At 23.2% G+C, this 23,618-nt stretch overlaps 1 protein-coding gene across 1 annotated transcript in view; it reads left to right on the forward strand.

The window, feature by feature from the left end:
• Nucleotides 1–7,420: 7,420 nt before the first annotated feature.
• LOC105366119 (uncharacterized) overlaps nucleotides 7,421–23,618 on the forward strand; it is a 41,061-nt gene continuing 24,863 nt past the window's right edge. The window contains exons 1-3 of the mRNA XM_011504449.1: nucleotides 7,421–7,699; nucleotides 15,048–15,332; nucleotides 23,385–23,573. Of these exons, the coding sequence (XP_011502751.1) occupies nucleotides 7,497–7,699; nucleotides 15,048–15,332; nucleotides 23,385–23,573 (677 nt within the window). The 5' untranslated portion in view covers nucleotides 7,421–7,496. The remainder of the gene's footprint in view (nucleotides 7,700–15,047; nucleotides 15,333–23,384; nucleotides 23,574–23,618) is intronic.

A 23,618-nucleotide genomic window follows, 5' to 3' on the forward strand; every position in this document is an offset into this window, starting at 1 on the left:
AATATTGAATTGGAAATCTGGATATTCATAGTCTTTTCGTATGGAAAGGGTATTTCAATGGGAGGATACTAATTTACTCATCCCCAGTTTCTCTGTTGATTATTGTATTTATCATGAATCATCATATGAAAAATAGATTCTTCCGAATAAATATTTTATATTTAGATGTAAATTTCAAATAAAATAACAACGCATGAATATATATAAAATAAAACTCAAAGTAAAAGTTGAAAACAGTATTGAGCTCTGATTTACGAATAATGTTTGATATATGGAACTTAAATTATGATTTTTGCTTATTTATTTTTGTGTTGAATTTTAATGATTATAATTATATACTTATGTAAAAATAATCTATGATAAAATCCAAATTATATTAATTAAGATGCACCTCAAATATATTTGTTGCAGTTTGTATTCTCGATTATACATCATAATACATAATTTTATTTCACAAATTTGTTTTTTGATATTCTTAAATATACTTATTACGGAAACATAAAATTTCTATGATACTATTGTGACATAAATTTTGAAAATTATAAATATAATCGAATCGAACAATAACAAAAAATTTGTTTTGTTTGTACCTAAATGTTGTTATTATTTATTCAACTAAGAATGTTTAGTTTATAAATCACTTCATTTTTAACAACTTATAATGCTAAATATAATAACACAAAATGAAACAGAAGATATAATAAGACAGTAAGGAATAGAGGATAAAAATATACATTAAATAACAAAGGGCATCATGGCTAAAAGAGAAGGGACTGAAATGTGAATACGCTAATTGATGCAGAAATTAGAACACCGTTTGATATTAAACTGGAAAATATATTAAAGTTTAAGTGTGGCTTAAGAGAGACAAATAGAGTCTACGAACTTTTCAGGCATGGAAACGTGTTTGGAAGGGTAGAGGAATGAACGGCAGTGTTGATCAGAACGGTGGTAAGATAAGTATACGAGGAACACAAATGAGTAGGCGTTTATAAGAGAGAGAGAGAGAGAGAGAGAGAGAGAGAGAGAGAGAGAGAGAGAGAGAAAATAGAATAGACAGTGCCATAGCTCGTTTCTCTTACTCCACCCGGTTGCGGCTAGAATCAATAGGTCAGTGGCATTACCACGCCAACCTACTCCATTGAGATATAATCGCGGTGATGGCAACTAGATAAGATGATACGCAGCAGACATAACAATGGAAACGATCTGTCAGTACGTCGTCTGTTATCCAACCAGTGTATTGAGAAATGAAGATCCTTTCGGATCATTCGGCGTCATTTCCACTATTCTCGGTGCTTTGATTAATCTATTGCATTTACTTATATTTAATTTGCAAATTGACATCACTGACGTATCGATTATTAACGAATTGCATTCGTTACTTTTTCGCGCTATTATGTATCGGACAGAAACTTATATTAAGGTTGTTTATTATTGGAAAGGATATTAGTGATGATAAAATTGAAATCCCATTGAAAGTGGCATCACATACATATCTAGGATTACAGCAAACGTGGCTTGTTTTGGTAGTATAACTTTGAAAATATTGAATATTTTACAATCCCGTACTACCGTTTTATTTTCTGCTTTTATATTCCATTGAAAAACTTGTGTTTTTATGTACTATTCAAAATCATATCCTTGTCATTATTAAAAAATAAAATTAATCAAATATTCATTAAGAATACAATAAATTATAAATTACCTGCTTTATAGAATATGTATAAATTTTTAATTTAGATACATTGATGTCCAAGTATTTTCTATAAACAATATAGATTTATTACGTTGAATAATCAAGTAAAACAAGAATATAAATTTCATTTCAAATAACAGTAACAAAAATCACACTATGAATATTAATTAATAATACATTTGGAATCTAATTATAAAATATAATTATATATTGTGAGAATACATTTTATAAGACATTATCCAGATACAAAAGGTATAAAATATAATATTCAAATAACACGCATCTTAACAGTTTTATAAGCAATAAAGAATCAATATATATCTAAATTTATATATTTTTTAAATAACTATTTATATTATTTTTATTGTCTTTATTGTGCGACAAAAATTATCATAAAAATTATCTAATATTCTATTTTTATAACTAACTATTATTATTTAAGTATTTTTATAAAAACAAAATATTAATGAATATTTATCTAATATTATCATTTTACAAAAAAATAAAAATCAATTAATTCTACATTTATTCGAATATTCTTTATATTTTATTCAACTACTCGCAAATAATTTTCTACAATATATATTATGTATAATTATTATAAATTTCATTTCCTGCGATTTTTACTATTATAATTCCATACCCTGTTTATGTGATCTTGGGAATGAAATAATCAATCACATGTGTCAAAAATTTTACAAATTCATTCAAATATAAATACAAATGTAATGATAAAGCATTACTAATGCACGTATCGTGTAATGATAAAATTATGACAAATCACGGCAATTTCAGGCGGTTTAAGAACGACAGTTTAAGAAAAATGAATTAATAATCGACCACAGTTCTAAATATTAAACAAATCACTTAGAACTAATCAAAATTAACTATACAAATATATTATTAAGCATTATTGAAAATATAAAAATAATTATTTTTAATACAAGAAAAATTATTTATTCTAGTTTTAATATCATTCGTTGATCTTAAATCGAAAATACATTCTATAAAAGTACTGAACATAAAAAATGTATAGCATGAATAAAAAATACTTTGACGTCGTCGGATGATTAATATTCTATATTAATAATTAATTTGAATATTACTATAGATAAGATAATAAAATAAATGTCCGAATCTAAAATTTGTATTGATCTTATTAATGGAAAAATTATTTTTCTAATTTCGTTTTTTGGGAATAATAAAAAAACTATACAACAATATTAAATGATTATTAAAATTAATTTATTTATACAAGGAAAATCTTCCAAATTATAATACGCCATTATTTTGTCAAAAACTTTTTTAAAAACAAAATTGCTTGTCAAATGTTAACAAAAATTAAATATAAATGTTTAGGCGTGATTTTGCAATGAAAACAAATATATGGATAAGTATATATTTCAATTCCGAAAAACCAAAACTTAAAATGTAAAAAATTCTAACGTCTAAAATCTGGATTCTTTGTGTATTCACTTAATGAAAATTATCATCTCTTTCATGTTATGAGTTCTCGAGTAGCAGACGAACTAGGTTTCTTATACAGAAAGTACCTCGATAACTCAATCTAAAATATACAGAAGCTGAAAGGGAAAATATCTCAGGTAAGATTCGTCGATGCTCAATTCACGGAATGCCAAATAACGAGTATTTCAGTACTTGTTATTACAGTATTACAATACGTGTTAATTGCAAGACATTCTGAGATAAACTTTATTAATAATGTGAGTAATTTGAAGGATCCTTGATAGTGTAAATTATAGTATAATTATTCAAAAATAAATCCAAGAAGTTTATTTTTTACGTTTATGAAGCTTCTAAGTTTAGGTACGGCGCACTTCAGAAAATAGTTCTTTAATATTTTTTATTATAATATTCTTATTATGTAAATACAAACGCGCAACTTTCCTTCGAGAGTTGTTCGAGATTGGAGCATTTTCTAAGACCTTTGGCTCTCGGAAATCGAAAAGCTCTCTAGTTCTCGAATTAAGTAAACATATGTTTCTCAGAATCCTCCAACCTTCTAAAGCTTCGCTCAAAGTCAATGGAATCATATGTCAGCACTTAAGGAGCTTGCTGAAGAGCTTCCTTCATCTCATTTGGATACATCCATTAAAAAAGTTCTAGGTGTAAAATAACAGGTTAAAAACATACACAAGGCCTTTAACAAAGAATACAGCTATCTTGAGTTAACATGGCCGGCAGCGCTAACAAATCATGAATACTTCACAAAGAACGCGTAAAAGGGAGAAATAAAACATCACTCACTCGTTTGTGCATTCAAGCATTAATAAGCTAGGTCATGGATCCACCACTCCATTTACGTGTACAGAAGCAGATACAATTGTACGAAGTGTACCAATCATGAAGAATAACTCACGATACCAACTGAAGTAAGTAGCAGTTCATGACCTCCCTCCAGCAGAAAAATGTCTCTATTTTTAACTGAAATATATATTATAGTTGATTAAAAATACATTTGTTTCAATTATTATTTTTTAAAATGAATTCTTAAGTTCACATATGTTTATATAGTATTATAATTATCTTTATTTCTGTTAAATGTAATTCTCATTTTAAGGATAAATAAATAAAACAATTTAACATTTAAATATTTAATGAAATTGCTTGTTTTTATATTAAAGATAAAGTTATATATTAAAGAATACAATCCGTGTTTTATTATTGCAAGTCGCCTAGCCTTTACCTAAAGGCAAATGCGATGGCTAATTGGTAAAAATTTAGCAATTATCATTCATTTACGAAACGCACTCCCTTGAAATTGCGCTCGTTCACTACTAATAGTAAACAAGAGCTATGGCTCAAAGCGATCATCAGTAAAGAGAACAATTAGATTGTAAGAGACACTGTGACTTTTCGTCATCTACATTTCGCTCATAACATGTTGTGCTTTTATATCGTCGTAGATGTAATAATATAGAACAGGTACTCATTCTGTTTGACAGCAAATATTTTATGCAATTATGGGAAATGTTCTGATACGCTGCTAAAACTGTTAAAAGGTCTCCAAACTAAATACACTTTATATTTTGATAAATCGATAGTTCAGAAGTAATTTAATCAATCCATGTACGAAAAAATTAGTTTTTAGGACCCCATTCAGTTAAATAAAAATAATACTAACTCTTTTCTAGATTATTTGGTCAGATTAAAAAACAGTTTATCGTAAAGATAAAACCATAAAGAATTTCATAATTTGTTATTGAGGTTGCATCGATAAGTTCTTATTAACCTGCTAAAATATTGTAATTTAAGAATGAAAATAATTTAAAGTAAATCAAAGTAAATACAGAGTAAATAAAATAAAAACTTAAGATGCATAATTTTCAAAAAAGTTTGATAAATAATACTTTATAAAATTGTTTTATTTACCAAATCTTTTTATATATAATTTTATATATAATAATGACAAATTTGTCATTTAAACTCGAGTATGCATTCAATAAATTTCTAAAATTTAAAGTCGGGAGTATTCACAGATTAGTTAAATTAGTTATTAGAGTAGTTGAATTATTTGAATTAGATTAGTTTTTAAAGAAATTATTAAATTAGTAGTCTGCATAGTCCATCAATGAATAGTCTTTTCTACAAAACATTTCTCTATACAGATCCTTGGAGATTATGATTTAGCTGTAATATATAAGGAAAATATATTTGGCTGATAAAAGCGTTAGCCTCGCACATCGGAGTCTCTGGATCGGTCGATCCCTTCATCAACCTTTCTGAAATCTCCGGATCTATTCAGATAGCTCTTCCATGCCTCTATTAGTAGCGGAAACAGAGGTAGCTTTAATCCGTCCATCAAACACATTCGAACTGCGTAACACCCGATATATCTAAACACCTATTTCTATCACTCCATCCGAAATCTGATATCACCTTCATCATTTAACATAACTGCTTGACGAGTTTTCTCCTGTTCCGATCTTTGCTTTTACCCATCATTACACCTAATGCAACTTAGCGTTATCTTTGTCGTTGGTAGAGATAGTGTACCATTCATTTCGTCCTCCAATCACTAGTTTCGACAACCTGTACAGTGCTTTATTGTTTAAATCATAAATACCATGTTTCGTGTACTTTTTTTTACTAAATTACTATTTACGAAGCAATATTTAATTGTATTTAATTAAAATCTTATGTTTTTTTATCATTTTCCTTTTTATCAATTAACGGAAATATCTATACAGTACATTTTTAATATTTCATTTGTAAAAATTTATAAATAATCGTTGTTACTTTTCCATACCTTTCCATAGTTTTCCATAGTTTTCTGTATAACTTCAACTATAAAATTGTGTGCTAAGGCTGCAAAAGAAAACTTGCCATTAAAAAATTAGTATTGACTAAATTCTGAATTGATACTAAATTTATTACTGTATATCTTACATAGCACAAAATCATAATTTACTATCTTTTGTAGTATCTAACGAATTGTTATACAATTACTTAAATGATGGCCCAAAATATATGAGAGGAATGAGAATATTAAATGCTTAATAGTGATATTTTTCTATCCTACATATATTGTTACTATTAAAAAAGTATTAAATGTAAATGTTATACGTATATAATAAATAGGAAAGTATGATAATATTGATTTATCGATGGAAGGATTTTGTATATATATATATATATATATATATATATTTATTTATTTATTTATTAACAGTATAAATTTTAAATTATCCATATTCATACCAATGTAAATACTATTATAATATTAGAATAATATTATATTGTCAAAGATTTAATGTAATTGCACACTTATAATTTTTTCTTATAAAAAGTGGTAATCTTGCCTATATATTACTACTGTAAACCTCGTAATGTCCCACCTCAAAATAAATAAGAGTGAACTGAAATTTAGATAATCACATTGATATTCTATAGTAAAGAATTCGTTTGACATTTCAATGATCAGTACAATTAACAAGATCATGAGATACAAATGATCAGATCATTTCAATGATTCAACGATTCATCAATGATGAATCAATTTCCTATCTACATTTACGTATCTTAAAGATAGTTTAAAAGTATTGTAGGTTTATTTCCTATAAGAATAAAATGTCATTCATAGTTTTTTAATTTTTACTTTTTAAAATTATTTCATTACATTAAATATTATAATGTAAATTATAATTTTTATAAAAGTTTTTATATAATATAAATTGAATTTAATATTTAACAATTCAAAAAACCTTATTTCAAATAAATAACAAAATAAATATTTCAAATAAATAACAAAAGAATCTCCTATTTTCAGACAAAAGTTGGCAAAATGTTTTAGTAAATAACATTTATTATTTATATTTAGTATTCGTGATCGCTGATATTATAGAATCAAATTTAATATATTCATTACTATAAAAAATATAATATTTAATCAATATTTACAGTACGCATGTGAATTTCTCTTGTTATCTGTAATTTGTTAAACGTAACAAGTTATTTCAAATCTATTTAATATCTACATGTGTGGAATGTTGTGAAATTTGTATAGAACTATTTATAGCTTTCGTTTTAATTAATTATGAAATACATCCTTAAAAGTCTGCTATTGAATAACAACTATATTTAAAATTGTATAGATAACGACATTGATAACAAAAAAAGTATAAGACTGAGCGAATGCTGACTCAATAAAACCCTGCCTGTACTGATGGCATAACTATGATTATTGTGGTAGGTATCGCGTCGAAATGATGAGGAGCGGGTGGCTGCCGGTCGTGGGACAGCCCGAGTTCTCGGTGATCACCGTGAACGTGTGGCGATGACAAGTCTGATTTTGGAGAACGCGGACCTGAACCGTCTCTTTCCGAAATGTCGGCCTAAATTGAGTTCGGGACTGATTCCTGAATTAACCAGCAATCATCAACAAGAGCAACAGTATCAGAAGCAACAACAACAGCATCAAAGCCACGAGCGCAATTTAACTGCCGCTATGATTGACCTTGAGCGCGACACCTCGGACAGGTCAGCATACTTGTTAAGTATTTCTATATAATTGTACCCATCGATAAATCTTAAAACTTATTTTATTCTAAGTATATTTAAAAGATATTACGACATATTATAATTTTCTTTAGAAGCACACAATCGAGTTATACATTCACACGGAATAGAAAACAATCGTTTACTAGAAAGCAAGGAATCCTTGTATTGCTAATGTGATAAGCGAAGGGAATAGAGGCTCAAGTGTCATGCATGTATAAGCGAGTGACAATAATTGATAACAAAATACAAAAGCTGCAAATAAAGGATTAAAATGAATCTGAATACATTGTAATGGATATACCACGTATTGTAATGATACCTATTAAACATTTTTTTAAATTCATATTTAAGAATTAAATATTAATATTGAATTAAATATAAATTATTAAAAATAAATATAAATATGAATGATAAATTAATTATATTATTCATATTTTAAATTAATTAATTTCACTGACACTAAAAGAAGTATAACGCGTTATCCAAGTCATGTTAATAAAACGTAACAAAATTTCATATTCAAATTTTTAAAACAAAAACTCTTTATTGGAAACATCGTAAGATATCCAATATTTAACAAAAAAAAACCAGAATTTTTTATCTTATATTCATACATATTTTAACTAAATAAACGAATACAGTGATTTGTGATTTTTATTTTGTCAAACTCATGTGTGCTTATAACTACATACAAACATTAAAGCACATGTTTATATTTAATATAATATAAAACAAATATGAAAAAATAATCGACAAATTTTATATATCATATAAAATTCATATATTTATACCCCTTTCCATCACATACGCTGGAACATCAATAAAAGACCCGCGACAAATAATAGTTTAAAAAATGCAAAATTTGATATTTCAGTAACGAATTAACATAGTGTACTGATAACATTTGAAAACCTACTATATTACTTATTTAAGATAAAAAATAATGTAAAAAATATAAAAATTAACATTATTTAAATTTAATAATTGTAATTTAAAATATCCTATTATATAAATAAAATCAATTTTATTTATATTACTTGAATAAAATTTACAAACTTACTTCTCACATTTTAATTTGTTTTATCTGTTTCTATCTAAAGCATTTGATACATCACATTCAGAATAAAAATATCTTTTTATAGAATAATATTGCATTATCAATTGATACATTAACTAAAAAATTAATTAAAACTTTCGTAAAAATCATTTGTTGCTTGTTTAACTGAATTAATATGAATTATTTTAAATTAATGTTCTACTAAGAACAAACTTTATATATATTAGAACTCCTATATATTAGAATTTGTAATGAACATTGAAGTTTATTAAAATGTATATTTTAAGTTCATTTGCTTAATATTAATAACATAATTAACATATTTTAATACATACTTAATAACATATTTTTCATAATTTAAGAATATATAAACAATTATTGTTCTTTCAGAAATCGAAGTGAATCGAAACTTAAAGTTGTAAGAACTTTAATTAAAGAAACTACTTAATTTTTTAAAAACTAAAGATTAACTGAAACTAGTAAGATCTTTTTATTTAAATTAATGCTTTTCTTTTAAAAAATTTTATTTTTTTCTAATATACTATTAATATATTATTTTCTAAGATTAATAATCCATTAGATATCAATATATTGTGGATATCTCGTCGTCCAGTAATTTTTTTAAATCCAGTCGATGATTTTCATATTTGAAATAACTATAAATTAGCGACAGCTTACTAGAAGATTAAATTGCATTGCATAGTTTGAGGTTTTTCGAATAGTATTCACCTAATTTTAATTGCGTAACACGTATTCAATTTATACATTATTATAGTTACTGAATAACATATGGTGTACTTGTGTGTTATTTTCATATTAAACTACGTTTATATAGTATTATTAATATTCAAATTTAGATCAGTATAAACGTACCGTTATCGAATTAATACGTGTTATACAATAATCGATTATTCCATTTATGATCAACTTGTGTTTCATTCATGTAAATTACAAAAAATTTTGCAATCTTAATTAAATTAATGCAATTTAATATAATTTATGCAATTTAACATGTTTCTTATTGAAAATTATTTATCATACTAATTGAACAGAATTTATAAATTAAATTTTATACTAGTAAATAATTGCAAAATTGAAACAAAGTGTCCTTGAAACTATGTGATTAGGGATTTTTTTCTTCTTAAAAATCATTTAATTTATAATAGTGATTGTATTAAATTATGAAATCGTATATTTATCTGAATAAATAATATTAATATACTTTTTATATAAATATTAAATTAATTTTATATTATTTTGGTTTTGTGTATTTAATATTTAAATTGATTATACTTTTATATTATTTAATCATTCGTTCATCTATTATAAAGAAAAATTATTTGAGATTTATTGTACTAAAATCAATATTAATGTGATTTATATTAAGATATTTTAAATTATTAATTAAATTATTAATATGAATATGTCTAATATTCGGACTTTTGGTTTATAGATTAAAAGTATTAATTAATTGAATTCTTGAAGTGAAAAATACGCATTAATATCTATTTTATAATGTGAGATCAAATTCTCTTATATCTAACAAAATTTATAAATTTATGAATTATGAATGGAAAAAATTCAATATAAAATCCAAGTTGTTCATACTTGGTGAAATCTCCAAAGTTATTAAAGATTCACTCCAAGCATGTAGTAAAGTATTGGTCATTCTTCTATTTCTTTTTACATCATTCACATCAGTTTTATCCCGCCACGCCCTGATATACCCCCTCCTTACGCCACTATCATAGGATAAAATATTTGATTTTGTATTTGATATAGATCTAGAATTTGTAGGATTGACGAATCATGACGATATAATTAATCTATTTGGTGTTATATTTTAAGTAAAAAAAAATCTTCGTCGTTTATAATAGTAATAAAGTAATGCCAAAACATGATATATTCACTAGTTAACAAAATTAATTTTTAATAATTCGTTTGGTAACATAATTGTAAATACTTTAGAGTTTTTCTGTTAATTTTTACTTTAAATCACGTAATATTAGTTTCTGTTATCATTCTTATATTATGATTACTTCAATTATATTATTATACGGGTACAAAATTATTAATACCTCAATCACGCTTCTTCTGATATTCAATCGGCTTAGATCAGATTTGTTTTCTATCTACAAAGAACAAAGATTATCCACGATGTTAATTCCAAGCTTTGTACAAAACACCATTCGGAATATTTAGTTTAAACGTCACAGAATTGCAAATCTGACTATCTGGTACATTGTAAAGCTTTATTTTACATGCTGGAATGATTCAACTGTTAATACATTAAATCGAATATACGTTTTGAATGTTGAATGTCTGATGTGGTTATTGTTAAATATATTTAAATTTCTTAAATTAAATATAATACTTTATAATATCTAAAATTGTACTGATTTTATTTTATAATATAAACTTATGTGTAAGAAGCATCCGCGTACGAAAATTATCATTTTCAATTCTACTATAACTTTATTCAAAAAACTGAGAAATGAGGTATACATTAATTACTGATGTAAGCTAAATAGAAAATATCATTTTTTAAAAGTTTTTATATGTTCAATTAATAAAATATACGAAAATTTAAAGTTTATTTTATTTAATTTTTAAAAAATTTTGAATGTTATTTATTTGAATTAAAGTTGGATATCAAAAAATTGAAAGTAAAATATACAAAAGGTTATGCATGGAAATATTGTGCACGTATTAATTTCAAATTGAAAACTGAAAAAAGTTTATACTAATTATTTGTATTAGTATCTAAAAAAACAATATTTTAATTGAGTTACATTTTTTTTAAAACTTATGTTTCTAAGTAAAGAAATTCTTTCCAATTACTCTAATTTTGATAATTTAAACTGAGGATGAATTAAAAAAGTGTACATATGTGGTATGTACACTTGTGGTGACTAATGTTACAAGTTAAATTTGCTTCAATTTTCTGAAATCTCACTGAAATCTTCAAATTGAATTCTCACGCATGAATCAGGTTTTTCAATTAATTTAATTTTAATTTTAACATGAATATAATAATGTCATCCAGCAACGCAACCAATTTCCTTTTTCATTGACTATTTATGTTTGGCATATACAAAATCATCGTGTAGTTGTAAGTTGCAGTTATGTAAAAAATAAGAAAGAAAAGATTCGTGAATTAATTTTCATAAATTATTCTGTAGTATTATATAAAAAAAAGGTCATAATAGTAAGCATATCTAAAGTTTAGATATTTACTCAATTATATGCAAGTGGTTTACTCGGAAAACTTTGAATGTATGTATTATATTGTTTAATATGATAAAGTACTATTCAATTTTAATACTCTTGATTTGCATAAGAATGCAGGCCAGTGAAAATGATAATCTATTAATTCAAACTTAAAATATTCAATTTAAAATTTTCTGTATCAATAGTAATAACTGTTTAGTATTTTTATGATTCAAAAAGCATATATTAACTTAAGTTTTTAATTTGTTGTATACAATTACGTTATAATGTAATTGATATACAATAACATGTGCTTTTCAAGAAAAGTAAATATTTTTGAAGTATGAAAATGAATTTTATTTCATTTATTATTTATAAATATTAATATTGTTACAATTTTAAGCCTATCCAATATTAGAACTTATATTAATATGAAGCAAAGTTTGCAAAATAAATTAAAAATGTGCTACTTTAATATTATATAATTCTTTTATTCATTCTTGTATACAATTCCCTTAGTTCGGTTTCTTAAGAATATATTAATAAGCATTACAATATTTATAATATTTTTTAATATTTTTTATACTTTATTAGAACACTAATCATTGCAAGTTTAATTAAATTTCATATTGAATGGAAAATTAAACAGGCGTTTAAGAAACGTTTGTGATAGAGAATTAATGGTTTATTAAATAATTATTGTCATGATACAAAAAAAGACATAAATATATTAAATTAAAATCTCATTGAACTTTAATATACCTTTTTCATATATTCTATATTTTACAAATAATAATTATACATTTATATATTTATTTTAATTAATTAATATTGATTATATGAAACAATGAAATATTTTATTCCATATGATATTCATAATTAATGTTAAATTATTAGTTGTGATTATAATACTTTAAAAGCTCAATTAGCAACTATTTTGTTTTTGATAAACAAGTGAATAGAATAATATTCATTACAAAATTTAATTAAAAATACGTCATCTGTCGATGTAAAGATATTACATGAAAATAATATACTTTATAATAGATATATTGTAAACATTAATATGTACAACTGAAAATAATGAATACAAGTGAATTTATGAAAATGTATAATATGGTTAAATTTTGGTCATAGTAATATTACACTTAATTATTAAATAAAAAATTCTTAAGCTATAAAAAATTAAATTTTATAAAAGTTATATTATGTTTGTTTAGTTATGAAATTCTCATTGTTTTATTATTTTTATCTATTCTTACATTTCAATTATTTTTTAAACATATTTTTTACTTTATTCAATTAATTTTATTTTGTCCGGAAGAATTTACTCGTTGAAATGTTTATTAATTGAATCAGCTTTAATAATAATAGTAGCGAAGTATTGAAACACTACCAGTTTAAATTCTTATCAACATTAACATTAAAAATAATTAAATATATTTAAAGTGAATTAATTCAATATTAACGATAACGATAAATAAATTTTCCATTATAATAGTAAAAAACTATACACCTAAAAACATTATTATTAATTGAAGTATTTTCAGGTATAGTAAATCTTCTCAATAAATTTTTGAATTGTTAAGAAATTAAATTTTCTATATTGACAATACATTTCATACATAATTTTTAAAAATTATCATGTAAAGTTCATTGACTCATTTATGTATCATAAATCTCTCATAATTTTCTATATATTTTTTTTCACATAAAACGATTAGATTATTAAAATAATTTAAACTTAATTTTTAATGTAATATTTGAAATTGTATTCTCTTTAAAAAAAACAAATTTTACATTTTACTTTAAATTTTAGATCAAAAGTTTCTTTATTTTTGCTTTTTTTCTTCAAAAGTAAGTATTTTTAAATTAAATAAATTTATTTCGTTAATTTTTCTACGTACTTTTATAGATATTATGTATCAATGTATCAATATCAATGTAGTGTTAAATCTAATTTAATTTTTTATCGTATAAAAAATTGAATAGTACTCAATTAGAAAAACATTTTTTAAAAAATTTATTTTTAAAAGATTGCTAATCAATAAGAATAAAAAATAATCATTTTTCATTGTAAAATAAAGAATTCTCAAAATAATATTCACCTTTTGCTAGTGTGACGTTATCAATAAATAATTAAAATTATACCAATAAATGTGTATATACTTATAATTTTAACTATAATGATTTTACCAAAAATATTTTTTATTATATGAAATTTGGCTGTATTTTCGGTTTAAATTGTGAGAGTTATTAGTAGAATAATTTTTTTTCAATGAATTATATTTAAAATCTTTTATTGTATTTTTAATGTAATTAGTTTTTCATCAATTCTTCATAATCTATTTTCATAAGCTATCTTTATAATGCTTCTGATTACTTTTAAACTTAATTTATTAAATTTTAATATTAATTAAAGTAGTAAATGTAAAGATAAAATTTTTGTATAAATTTTATTCATTCAAAAATCAGGTATTCAATGAAAGTTTCTGAATAAACTAAATAAGACGAGGCTAATACGAAGCTTTTTGAAAACGATTGATAGTTGTACCTATTCCAGAGTTATTACAAAATACAGTTCAATCAAATAAATATGATTATATATTTTTAAGTATATAACAAGTAAATACATACATGAATATTACACAGTATATCATCTAAGATACCAATGTATCACCATAATGAATGACTGAAATAAAATACTGAATTTACATAATCCTATATTCTATTAATAATCACAATGATGTGATATTATGGCAAATATTAAAAGATCACATTGTTAGTAAATAAGCAATAGCAATAAGATAATATGTACATTCCATGAATCATTACATTAATAGTCTATTCGAAATACATTTATTTCATGATTTATAAAATATTTAAAATAACGAGTATTCACCACAAGCCCGTATTCTTTGATAATTGAAAAAGCATAGGAACATCGAATCTTTGAAAGAACATAAATCCTCAAAAAAGTAAATCACATTTCTTTCAATAAGATTATAATTTCCGATCTATTAGCGACCGGAAAACTAACCCATTGATGATGAACCGCAGATGCAGGAAGCGAGCTAACGGCCGGAAAAAGCCGAACTCAACGTCGCGTAGGCAGACAAGTTTCGCGGATGTGGCCTCAACTACTGATGGTCCCATAAAACACGGACCGTCCTCGAGCTCCTCATCCGCGTCTGGACGCAGCGAAGACGCCCAGCACTATGGAAGTTTAACGGGTAGTGATCAGCAAGGTCACTCCCAACAGGACGACAGTGGCCCCGAGGAGAGCCCCGTGTACATTCTCACCTCGGCCAAAGGTGATCGGAGTTACAAGTTGCGCGATTCCAGGTTTGTTCTTCCTTTATTCTTCTTTCAAATGAGTTCATAAATTATTACAAGTGCGTATTAATATAATGATAATAAATATAGTCGTCTATAAGCTTGTATGATAATCATAATTAAAAAGAATTTTTAAAGTACTGGCAAAAATCTCATCATTGTCATTCAATAATGAATATCTGAAATTACTGGTTCATGGGTATATGAATTTAATTCAATGAAAACGAATAAATATAAAATACCGTCAAACACTTAGAAACTATCTTACGGTTCCCTAGAATTTAGTTTTGCATAAATAATTTATTATTGTATTTCATAATCTTGTTTTATAATAAGAAGTAGTTTCATGCAATCTATTTAGCTCGTATTTAAAAATTATGCTCTATACATAGAAAAATATTAAAGGCTTGTATAAGTATCATTCTCGTTGAATAAGATAATCTATTCGAAAGAATAACTTGAATATTCATTCATCTCGGCTTGTGAGATATATCAAAGGCACAATTGCACTTGACTCCAGTGTCCATAGAGTATTACAGTATTGGATCGAGCAAGATAACTTTATTTATAATCAACACTTCTTGGCCATTTCCTTCAGGTTATTGCAATGAAGCATTCTTTAATAAAATTTTTCATTTTATAAAAAATATTCGATAATAATTACAGAGATAAGTTACCAGTTTTATACAAATATATATAGACATTACTTTTTGAAAATACCATATATCGATTATTTTATACAATTGACTTGGCCTTATATTTTATATTGTAATGTTCAATCTGAACAGATTTAAATAATATTTAAGGTAATTAATAATAAAATACACCATTATATTAATGACTTAAAAAATAAAATTACCACTAAAAGACTACAAACAGTAAAAGAGTAAATATGCCCACAATCACTTGTACATTTGGCTATTATGATATATAATTTTTTATCCACATACACACTGAATAATTTTGGAATAGGTTCACTCACTCATCCACTCTCTCTCTCTCTCTCTCTCTCTCTCTCTCTCTCTCTCTCTCTCTCTCTCTCTCTCTCGAGATGGATATATATATATATATATATATATATATATATATATATATATATATCCATATATCTATCTCTATATATCTATATATCTATACATACATCTTTCTTTTTCCTAATTCCTTTCTTTATATCGATTTGCCGGTACATCGACAAATTAAAATTTTAAATTTTATAAAATGCAAATCTTTTGAAAAAAGAATAAATATTTTATTATGAACTACTTTTACAAACACTGGTACAAACATTAAAAAAAAAGTTTAAAATATACTTCAAAATGGAAATAAAAAGTTTTTTAATTTTTAAAAACGTTTAATTACATTAAACGTGAAACAATAAATATTAATCCAATAAATACTTAAAATTAATTAAATTCTTTTTACTTGTTTCTTTCGCATACATAATAATTTTTTTAATTAAACACTCTTTTTACATTGATAATAATCAAAGTATATAATACTAAATATTCATAAATGCATAAAAAATGTTATGAAATGTAGGAGAGTATCTAATAATCCCATTGTAAATATGAAGCATTAATCGATTTTAGATGATATACAAATAGATAACATACAAATGATTAAGGTTACAGTAGTCACATAATAATATTAATGGTAAATAAAAATAATATATTCTTCATTAACAAATCGATAAAATTCTAATAGACAAAAAATATGTGTACATATATAGTTGATCAATAAAAAAATATTTTATTTAAGTTTATACCATAATGATTTTTAAATAATTACAGACTTTCATGTTTCGATTATTACTTTTTAAATTTTGAAATGCTTTTTTATCAATCATGGCATGTAAAAATTATTAATTATTGATAATAATTGTAAAAATTACAAAAAATAGTTACTGAAATTTGAATAAAAAATAAACAGTTATTTTGTCTAAGAATAATATTATTTAAATATATAATAAATAATCACAATACTCTTTTATTAATAATATTACTAATGTAATCTATAATTTATTTAATAATAAAAGAAAAACTATCTGTTACTTGTAAAATTTCAGTTTTTAAACGTGTGCAGCTGTGGTATATTTAGCAGTTTACTTCAACGTGACGTTTGAATCTTTAATTTTCTTTGAATTTTTTTCTTTAAATACTAATGAAGATTAAATTTAATTTTTAAGAAATTAAATTGTAATATAAGTAAAGATATTTTTATTTATGAAAATTATACAGAAATATAACCAGGTTAATAAATTAATCTAGAAAGTTAAAAATATTTTTAATTTACACGGGAAACTTATTCTAACATATTTGTTAAATGTAAACGTTTTAAGTACTTTTTGATTAAGTTCAATTTAACTAAAACATGATCATTTTTCGTTTTTCACTTATAATTAAATTAGATAGTACAAGTATTCTCATATAATAGAATACAAATATAATAGATAGAGTGAAATATTCAGTGAAAAATCAAGTGATCAATTTTGTTATTGTTTTTAAACTGCTGATGCAATTGGTCATAAAAATATATATTTTACTAAGCTATCACAAAGCTTAAAATATTTGAAGATATTTTAAATAATTTTTTGATAATTTTGTAATTTTTAAATTATAATTATAACAAAAATGATTGGCCTGGTTTACTTTAAAATTCTTCATTTTCCGATTTCACAAAATATTTCAAATATAATTTAAATATTTGTTGATGTTTACTATGTTAATATATTAATTAACAATAAATGTAAATGTTGAAATTAAAATATTTACAAATTATTGATTACTTTGAAGTTATGATGGCCTTTGTAGACACATGAAAATAATATTTTAAATTGAATATTGGAAGATTAGTAATATATAGTTTGACATACTATCAATAATCAATAATCTTTCATTTAATATATCTCTTTTGCAAAATAAACTGGTGACTGATTATACAAGATACTATTGATGTTTCTTATAAGCAACATTGTGGTAAATTTCCTCTTTGATAAAAAGCTGTATAATTTGAAAAATGCCGTAAACGTTTTACTCGATAACATCAGATATTATTGTCTGAAATATTAAACAAAATTACTCATTTTTTAACGTGATATAAACCCACTTAATATAAGTTATGTGAAAAGTAGAAATTTTTAACTTCTTAGTGATTACTTTTTTTAACGTGATTACTTAGTGATTTATTTCGACCAACAGTCAAGTTTTACTACAATAACTGTACTGCAACTTTACGCACGTAAGCAAAAATTTATGCAAAGTTTTTAAATCACATATATAAATTAATGCAAAAATTAATATAAAAGATATAGTTCAACAATATAATTAAACGATATAGTTTATAAAAAAGACGGTAATTTCAGTTTTGTATTATTTTTCTACTGCAAAATGTCGATAAACTGCTATACAAAAATACTGAGATAGAGCGATAGTCAATAGAATCACGAACGACCTAAATAACTTGAGTGTGAAAACGAGCTGTAAGGAATTCATTGAAAGTGCTCATGTTAACAGGGGAGAGGATGATGGGAAATAACTGAGATAACAATGTATTCATATTAGTTATGAACTTAAAGACTTCGCACGTTCTTTATTTTTCACAATTCCAGTGTAAGAAAGGACCTTTTGTTTTTCGAGAACTCTTACATACTCATCTCCTTATATTCTCTTATGAATTGTCTCTTGGTCCTTTTACTTCATTGCTTTACGATACTGTGTTTCCTCCGTCTAAAGCTTATTTTAACTGATTACTCAAGAAAGAAACGAACTTGGCATTCTCATTTATTAAAAATATTTCGTTTTTTATGTTAAATTGGAGATTATACTATAATGATAAGTATTGCGAAATTGATGTTTTGAAAAACGCTTTTATTTTTACGTAAATATCAATAATATAATTTTTTTCGCTTCTACAGAATTTAATTTTTTTCAAAGCATTACTTTATCATAAATATTATTTCAATTGCAATCAACATTGAAAGAAAATAATTTGCAATTATAAAAGCGAAATGTAGATTTAAATATATAAAAACTAAAACTGGAACCTAACGTTTAAAATTGGAAAATGTAATTTGCATAGCTTATATATTTTTAAACTTGTATTTTTAAATCTTTGTACTTATCCTTAAATATATCAAAAATGTATATTTTCCCATTTATAATTTAATTTTTTATTCTATAAATTATGATTTTCTACGTGTCAAAACATGATACTTATTATATTTACATATAAAATAATATTTGAGAAATTTTTTTAGATTTTTAATTTTATTCAATTAGAAAGTACTAAGGTAAACTAGTAGAGAACACGTAAAAATAAAAGAAATAAAAATAATAAGAGGGAAACAATAAATATATGATGAAAAATCAAAATATTAAAACAGTAATTGTATAAGATAATATATAATATATCCTAATATATAAGAGATATACTAATATATAAGAGAGTTTAAAAATTATTGCATAAATTAAAGTTGCAAAATGGATTTTTGTACATGAACATACTTTAGAAAATTTAATATTTTGTTCAAGTTTTTATATTTTTAAATGAAAAAATATTTATAAAAAAGTCCGCAAACTATGAAGCGATCCTAAATGTTACTTCAGATTACATTGTATGAAAAATAACATGAACTTTTGAAACTATCTAAGCTTCTTCATAAGTAATACATACCATCAACATTATTATTGGAAATACAGATACATAATATAAACTTCCATGTTTTTAATATTTAGAATCTTATCAGAAATATATTCATGTACATATTCTAACATATAAAATTTGATAGAATATTTTTAAAAAAATATAACTTTTTAAATTAGTTTAAATATATTAAATTGCTTTGTAGTTACATTTAATTGATTTTACATTTCAGTCAGTTTTCCGTTGTACTATTATTTCTGGACCATAAGCCAAGGACTTAAACTACATAAACTCGTGAAGAAAAATTGAAACATATATATTATAGATTTAAGTTGAATTTTAGTCATTTTAGGTTTTTAATAATAAATTGCAAACCACTTCTCCATTTCTTTTAATTACAAACGAAGAACATATATTGAATATAATATTAAATAAAATATTGAAAAATTCGCAAATATATTTTCAGAAGTTGCATGAAAATATATTTTAAAAGATTTTATGTATTGTGAAGAGATACACCATTATTACAACTACTTTAAATATATTAATTACAAAACTAATCTTTAAAAACTATTTATTTAGAATTCCTATTCAACGGGAATGTTAAATTAGAATGTTAAATAAGCGTATAAAATATTTAATGTGCAATAATATCCATTTATATATTTTATAAGTAATAAGAAGTAAAATAAAATTTTGATTAATATAAAAGAAAAATGTACTGTAAAAAAATTTGATTACTACTATTGTTTAAAAATGTAATCTCTTTATTCTTATAAGTACACTTATGCATTTAAATAAAATATCTAAATAAGCAAATAACATTTTATTTTTTATTAAAACATTCATTACATATAAATAATGCGGAGTTTTTTAAAATAAAAAAATGCAAGTTATTTGGGGTCAAATCTTAAAGTAGTGATTTTTCTTGAAACAGATTTTACAAGTACATTCATAAAATTTTCTACAATATTTGAAAGTTTGATGGTTCAAAATCCATTATTTATCCATTATTGTCTTTTTATTTCTTTTTATGTGATCGGAATTTTTGAAATTCTATGAAACTGCTTTTATATTTAAATCAAATATAACATTTTTTGTCATTAATAGTAATGAAAGACTTCTAAATATTATTAAGTAATTCATGAGATAGTTAAATTTTTATATTATCCTTAATCTTTATTCATATTGAAATTAAATTATCATTAAAAATTATTTTTAAGATTTTTCATTAATCACATAAATAAATTTTTTTTAATCATTACTATTATTTGTAATTAAAAAATTTTTATAATTATTAAAATAAATAATTAAAATAGATATGAAAAATATTAAAAATAGTTAATTTTATTAAAAACAGATAAATAGATATTTTGAATAAATATTTATAGAATGTCTTAAATAAGATTACAAAATCAATTAGTAATAAAAAATTTTACAAATAATTTTTCAATAATAGTATAATTTAACTTATATACAAAAGTTGTTTAATAGAATTCTTAATTTATTAGTTTTATTATCTTCTTTATGTTCTTGTAATACTGTAATAATTAATAATATAAAAATTTCATTATAGTTTATATTAAATAATATAAAATTTATGTTTAAAAGAATAAAATTATTATTTCTGAAATCATATGAACATTCATTTATGTATTCTACAAAAATTATACATAAATAGATTCTTTCTTCAAAATAAATACGAAAACATCTGAATCTATTAGAATTCCATTATACAAGGAAATGTATTTAATTTATTAGTAAGGTTTATACATTTATTATACTAATTCGATCTATATTAAAAATATTGTAAATATGTCTGTTAATTTTTAACGAATAAAAATTAAAAAAAATTGATATCACCAAATAGTAAATAAATTTATATTATTGAAAAATATTTTTTGCGAATAAAAGAATTACTAAAATGTTTAAAAGTATTGATAAAATGTTAAAAATAATACTTACAAATTAAACTGTTATGTTATATTAACACAAAGAACCTTTGTTCTATCTTAATTAAAACTACATTGATCATGTAATTAATAATCAAACTTTGATATAAAGGTTATAATTAATTTAATTTTTATATTAATTTAAAAAAATTAATTATTAAAATATATATGCTTTTTCCTACTTGTTTTTCGATTTAAACATTGTATTTAATTTTAAAGCAACATTTAATGAAAATCGTAATTAATTTAAATACATTGATTAATAATTATAAACGTGGAATACAATAATGTAGAAGTATAATAATGAATACATTAGTATTAAAACAATTCATTATTATAAATAATATAATTTAGATTTCAAAAAAGCAGCAAGTATGAAATTATTTTATTAGTAATAATTATATTGAACTGTGTACTTATACTGAATTTTTCATACATATTATAGTTATAAATTTATTAAATAAATAAAGGCTATCGTATTTTATGTCGAATTTTAACTTTAAGATGTATATTTTTTATTGCAATATTATTGTAGTTAATACTGTTTAGAGTTAAAGGTTAAGACTCCTTACGACCAATAAATTTGTTTTCTTTCACAGGTTTTGCCTGAAATTATTACTGTATTTTATCATAAATAGTAAAATACGATTTTAAAGTTAAACAAATTTTAACTACTTTTCCTGGAACAAGTGCTTTTAATATATAAAAATAAAATAATGAGTGGCTCCGCCAAGTGGCACAGTTGCTAATCTTGTATGTCATTGTATATAAAATGCATCTCAAATTTTTGTTGTTAAATCTGTATACAAATTTTTGGTATATTGACTATCTCAAAAGAAATTGAATAAGCATTACTTTTTATTACTGTACAAGTAACTTTTATCGAATTCTAGAAATATCAACCTATTTAAAAAGAAATTTTATATTTTTATAAACATACCGTGACTTAGTATATATGCATACAAATCCATATGTTTTCTTATCAGGTTAGCTCACTTAAAGATTATTTTAATGTTTTTTACATTAAATAATATTATTTTATTCTAAAGATGTTTATTTATTTATTTGAGAAATTTGGAGTCAAATTTTAGGTTAATAATTCAGTAAGGTATTTAGTATAATGAGTGAGAAGAAAAAGAAACAGTTGGATAGTGAAATAGATAAATGATGACTATCAATGATGTAGATGATTGCCAGCTATTTTTTTTTACTTTTTATTTTAATTACATTAAATGGAGATTTTATAACTAATAATCTTATTAAATATTTGAAAGCTTTTTCGTTTTATTTTCTACAGAAAAAATATTAAGATAAATTACAATATTAATTAAATATTTATTTATCATGGAGTACTCCTAAATATATATTTATAAAAAGTTTATTTTTTTATATATTCTGTTTATTATTAATACTTATATTATAAAAGTTTATAGTAATTTTATTAATCTTGGTTTTATTTTTGTTATAGAATAATTGAAATAGCTGGTGGTAGAGAAGTTTTCTCACAAAGTCGTGGCAAAGTAGCTGCACGTAAACCACGGTTTCTTACAGCTTCTAATTCAGTGATTAATGATGGTAATAAATCGGACAATAAGTTGTCCCTGAAAAAAAATAATAAGTCTCCTAATAGACAAAGTATTTGGGAATTAAGAAGTCGGTAAGTTATAGTTTTTAGTAAACTCAGAAAAAATAGTTGATTAGA

The sequence above is a fragment of the Ceratosolen solmsi genome, unplaced genomic scaffold (genome assembly GCF_000503995.2).
Source record: "Ceratosolen solmsi marchali unplaced genomic scaffold, CerSol_1.0 scaffold10, whole genome shotgun sequence".
Classification (NCBI taxonomy): Eukaryota; Metazoa; Arthropoda; class Insecta; order Hymenoptera; family Agaonidae; genus Ceratosolen; species Ceratosolen solmsi.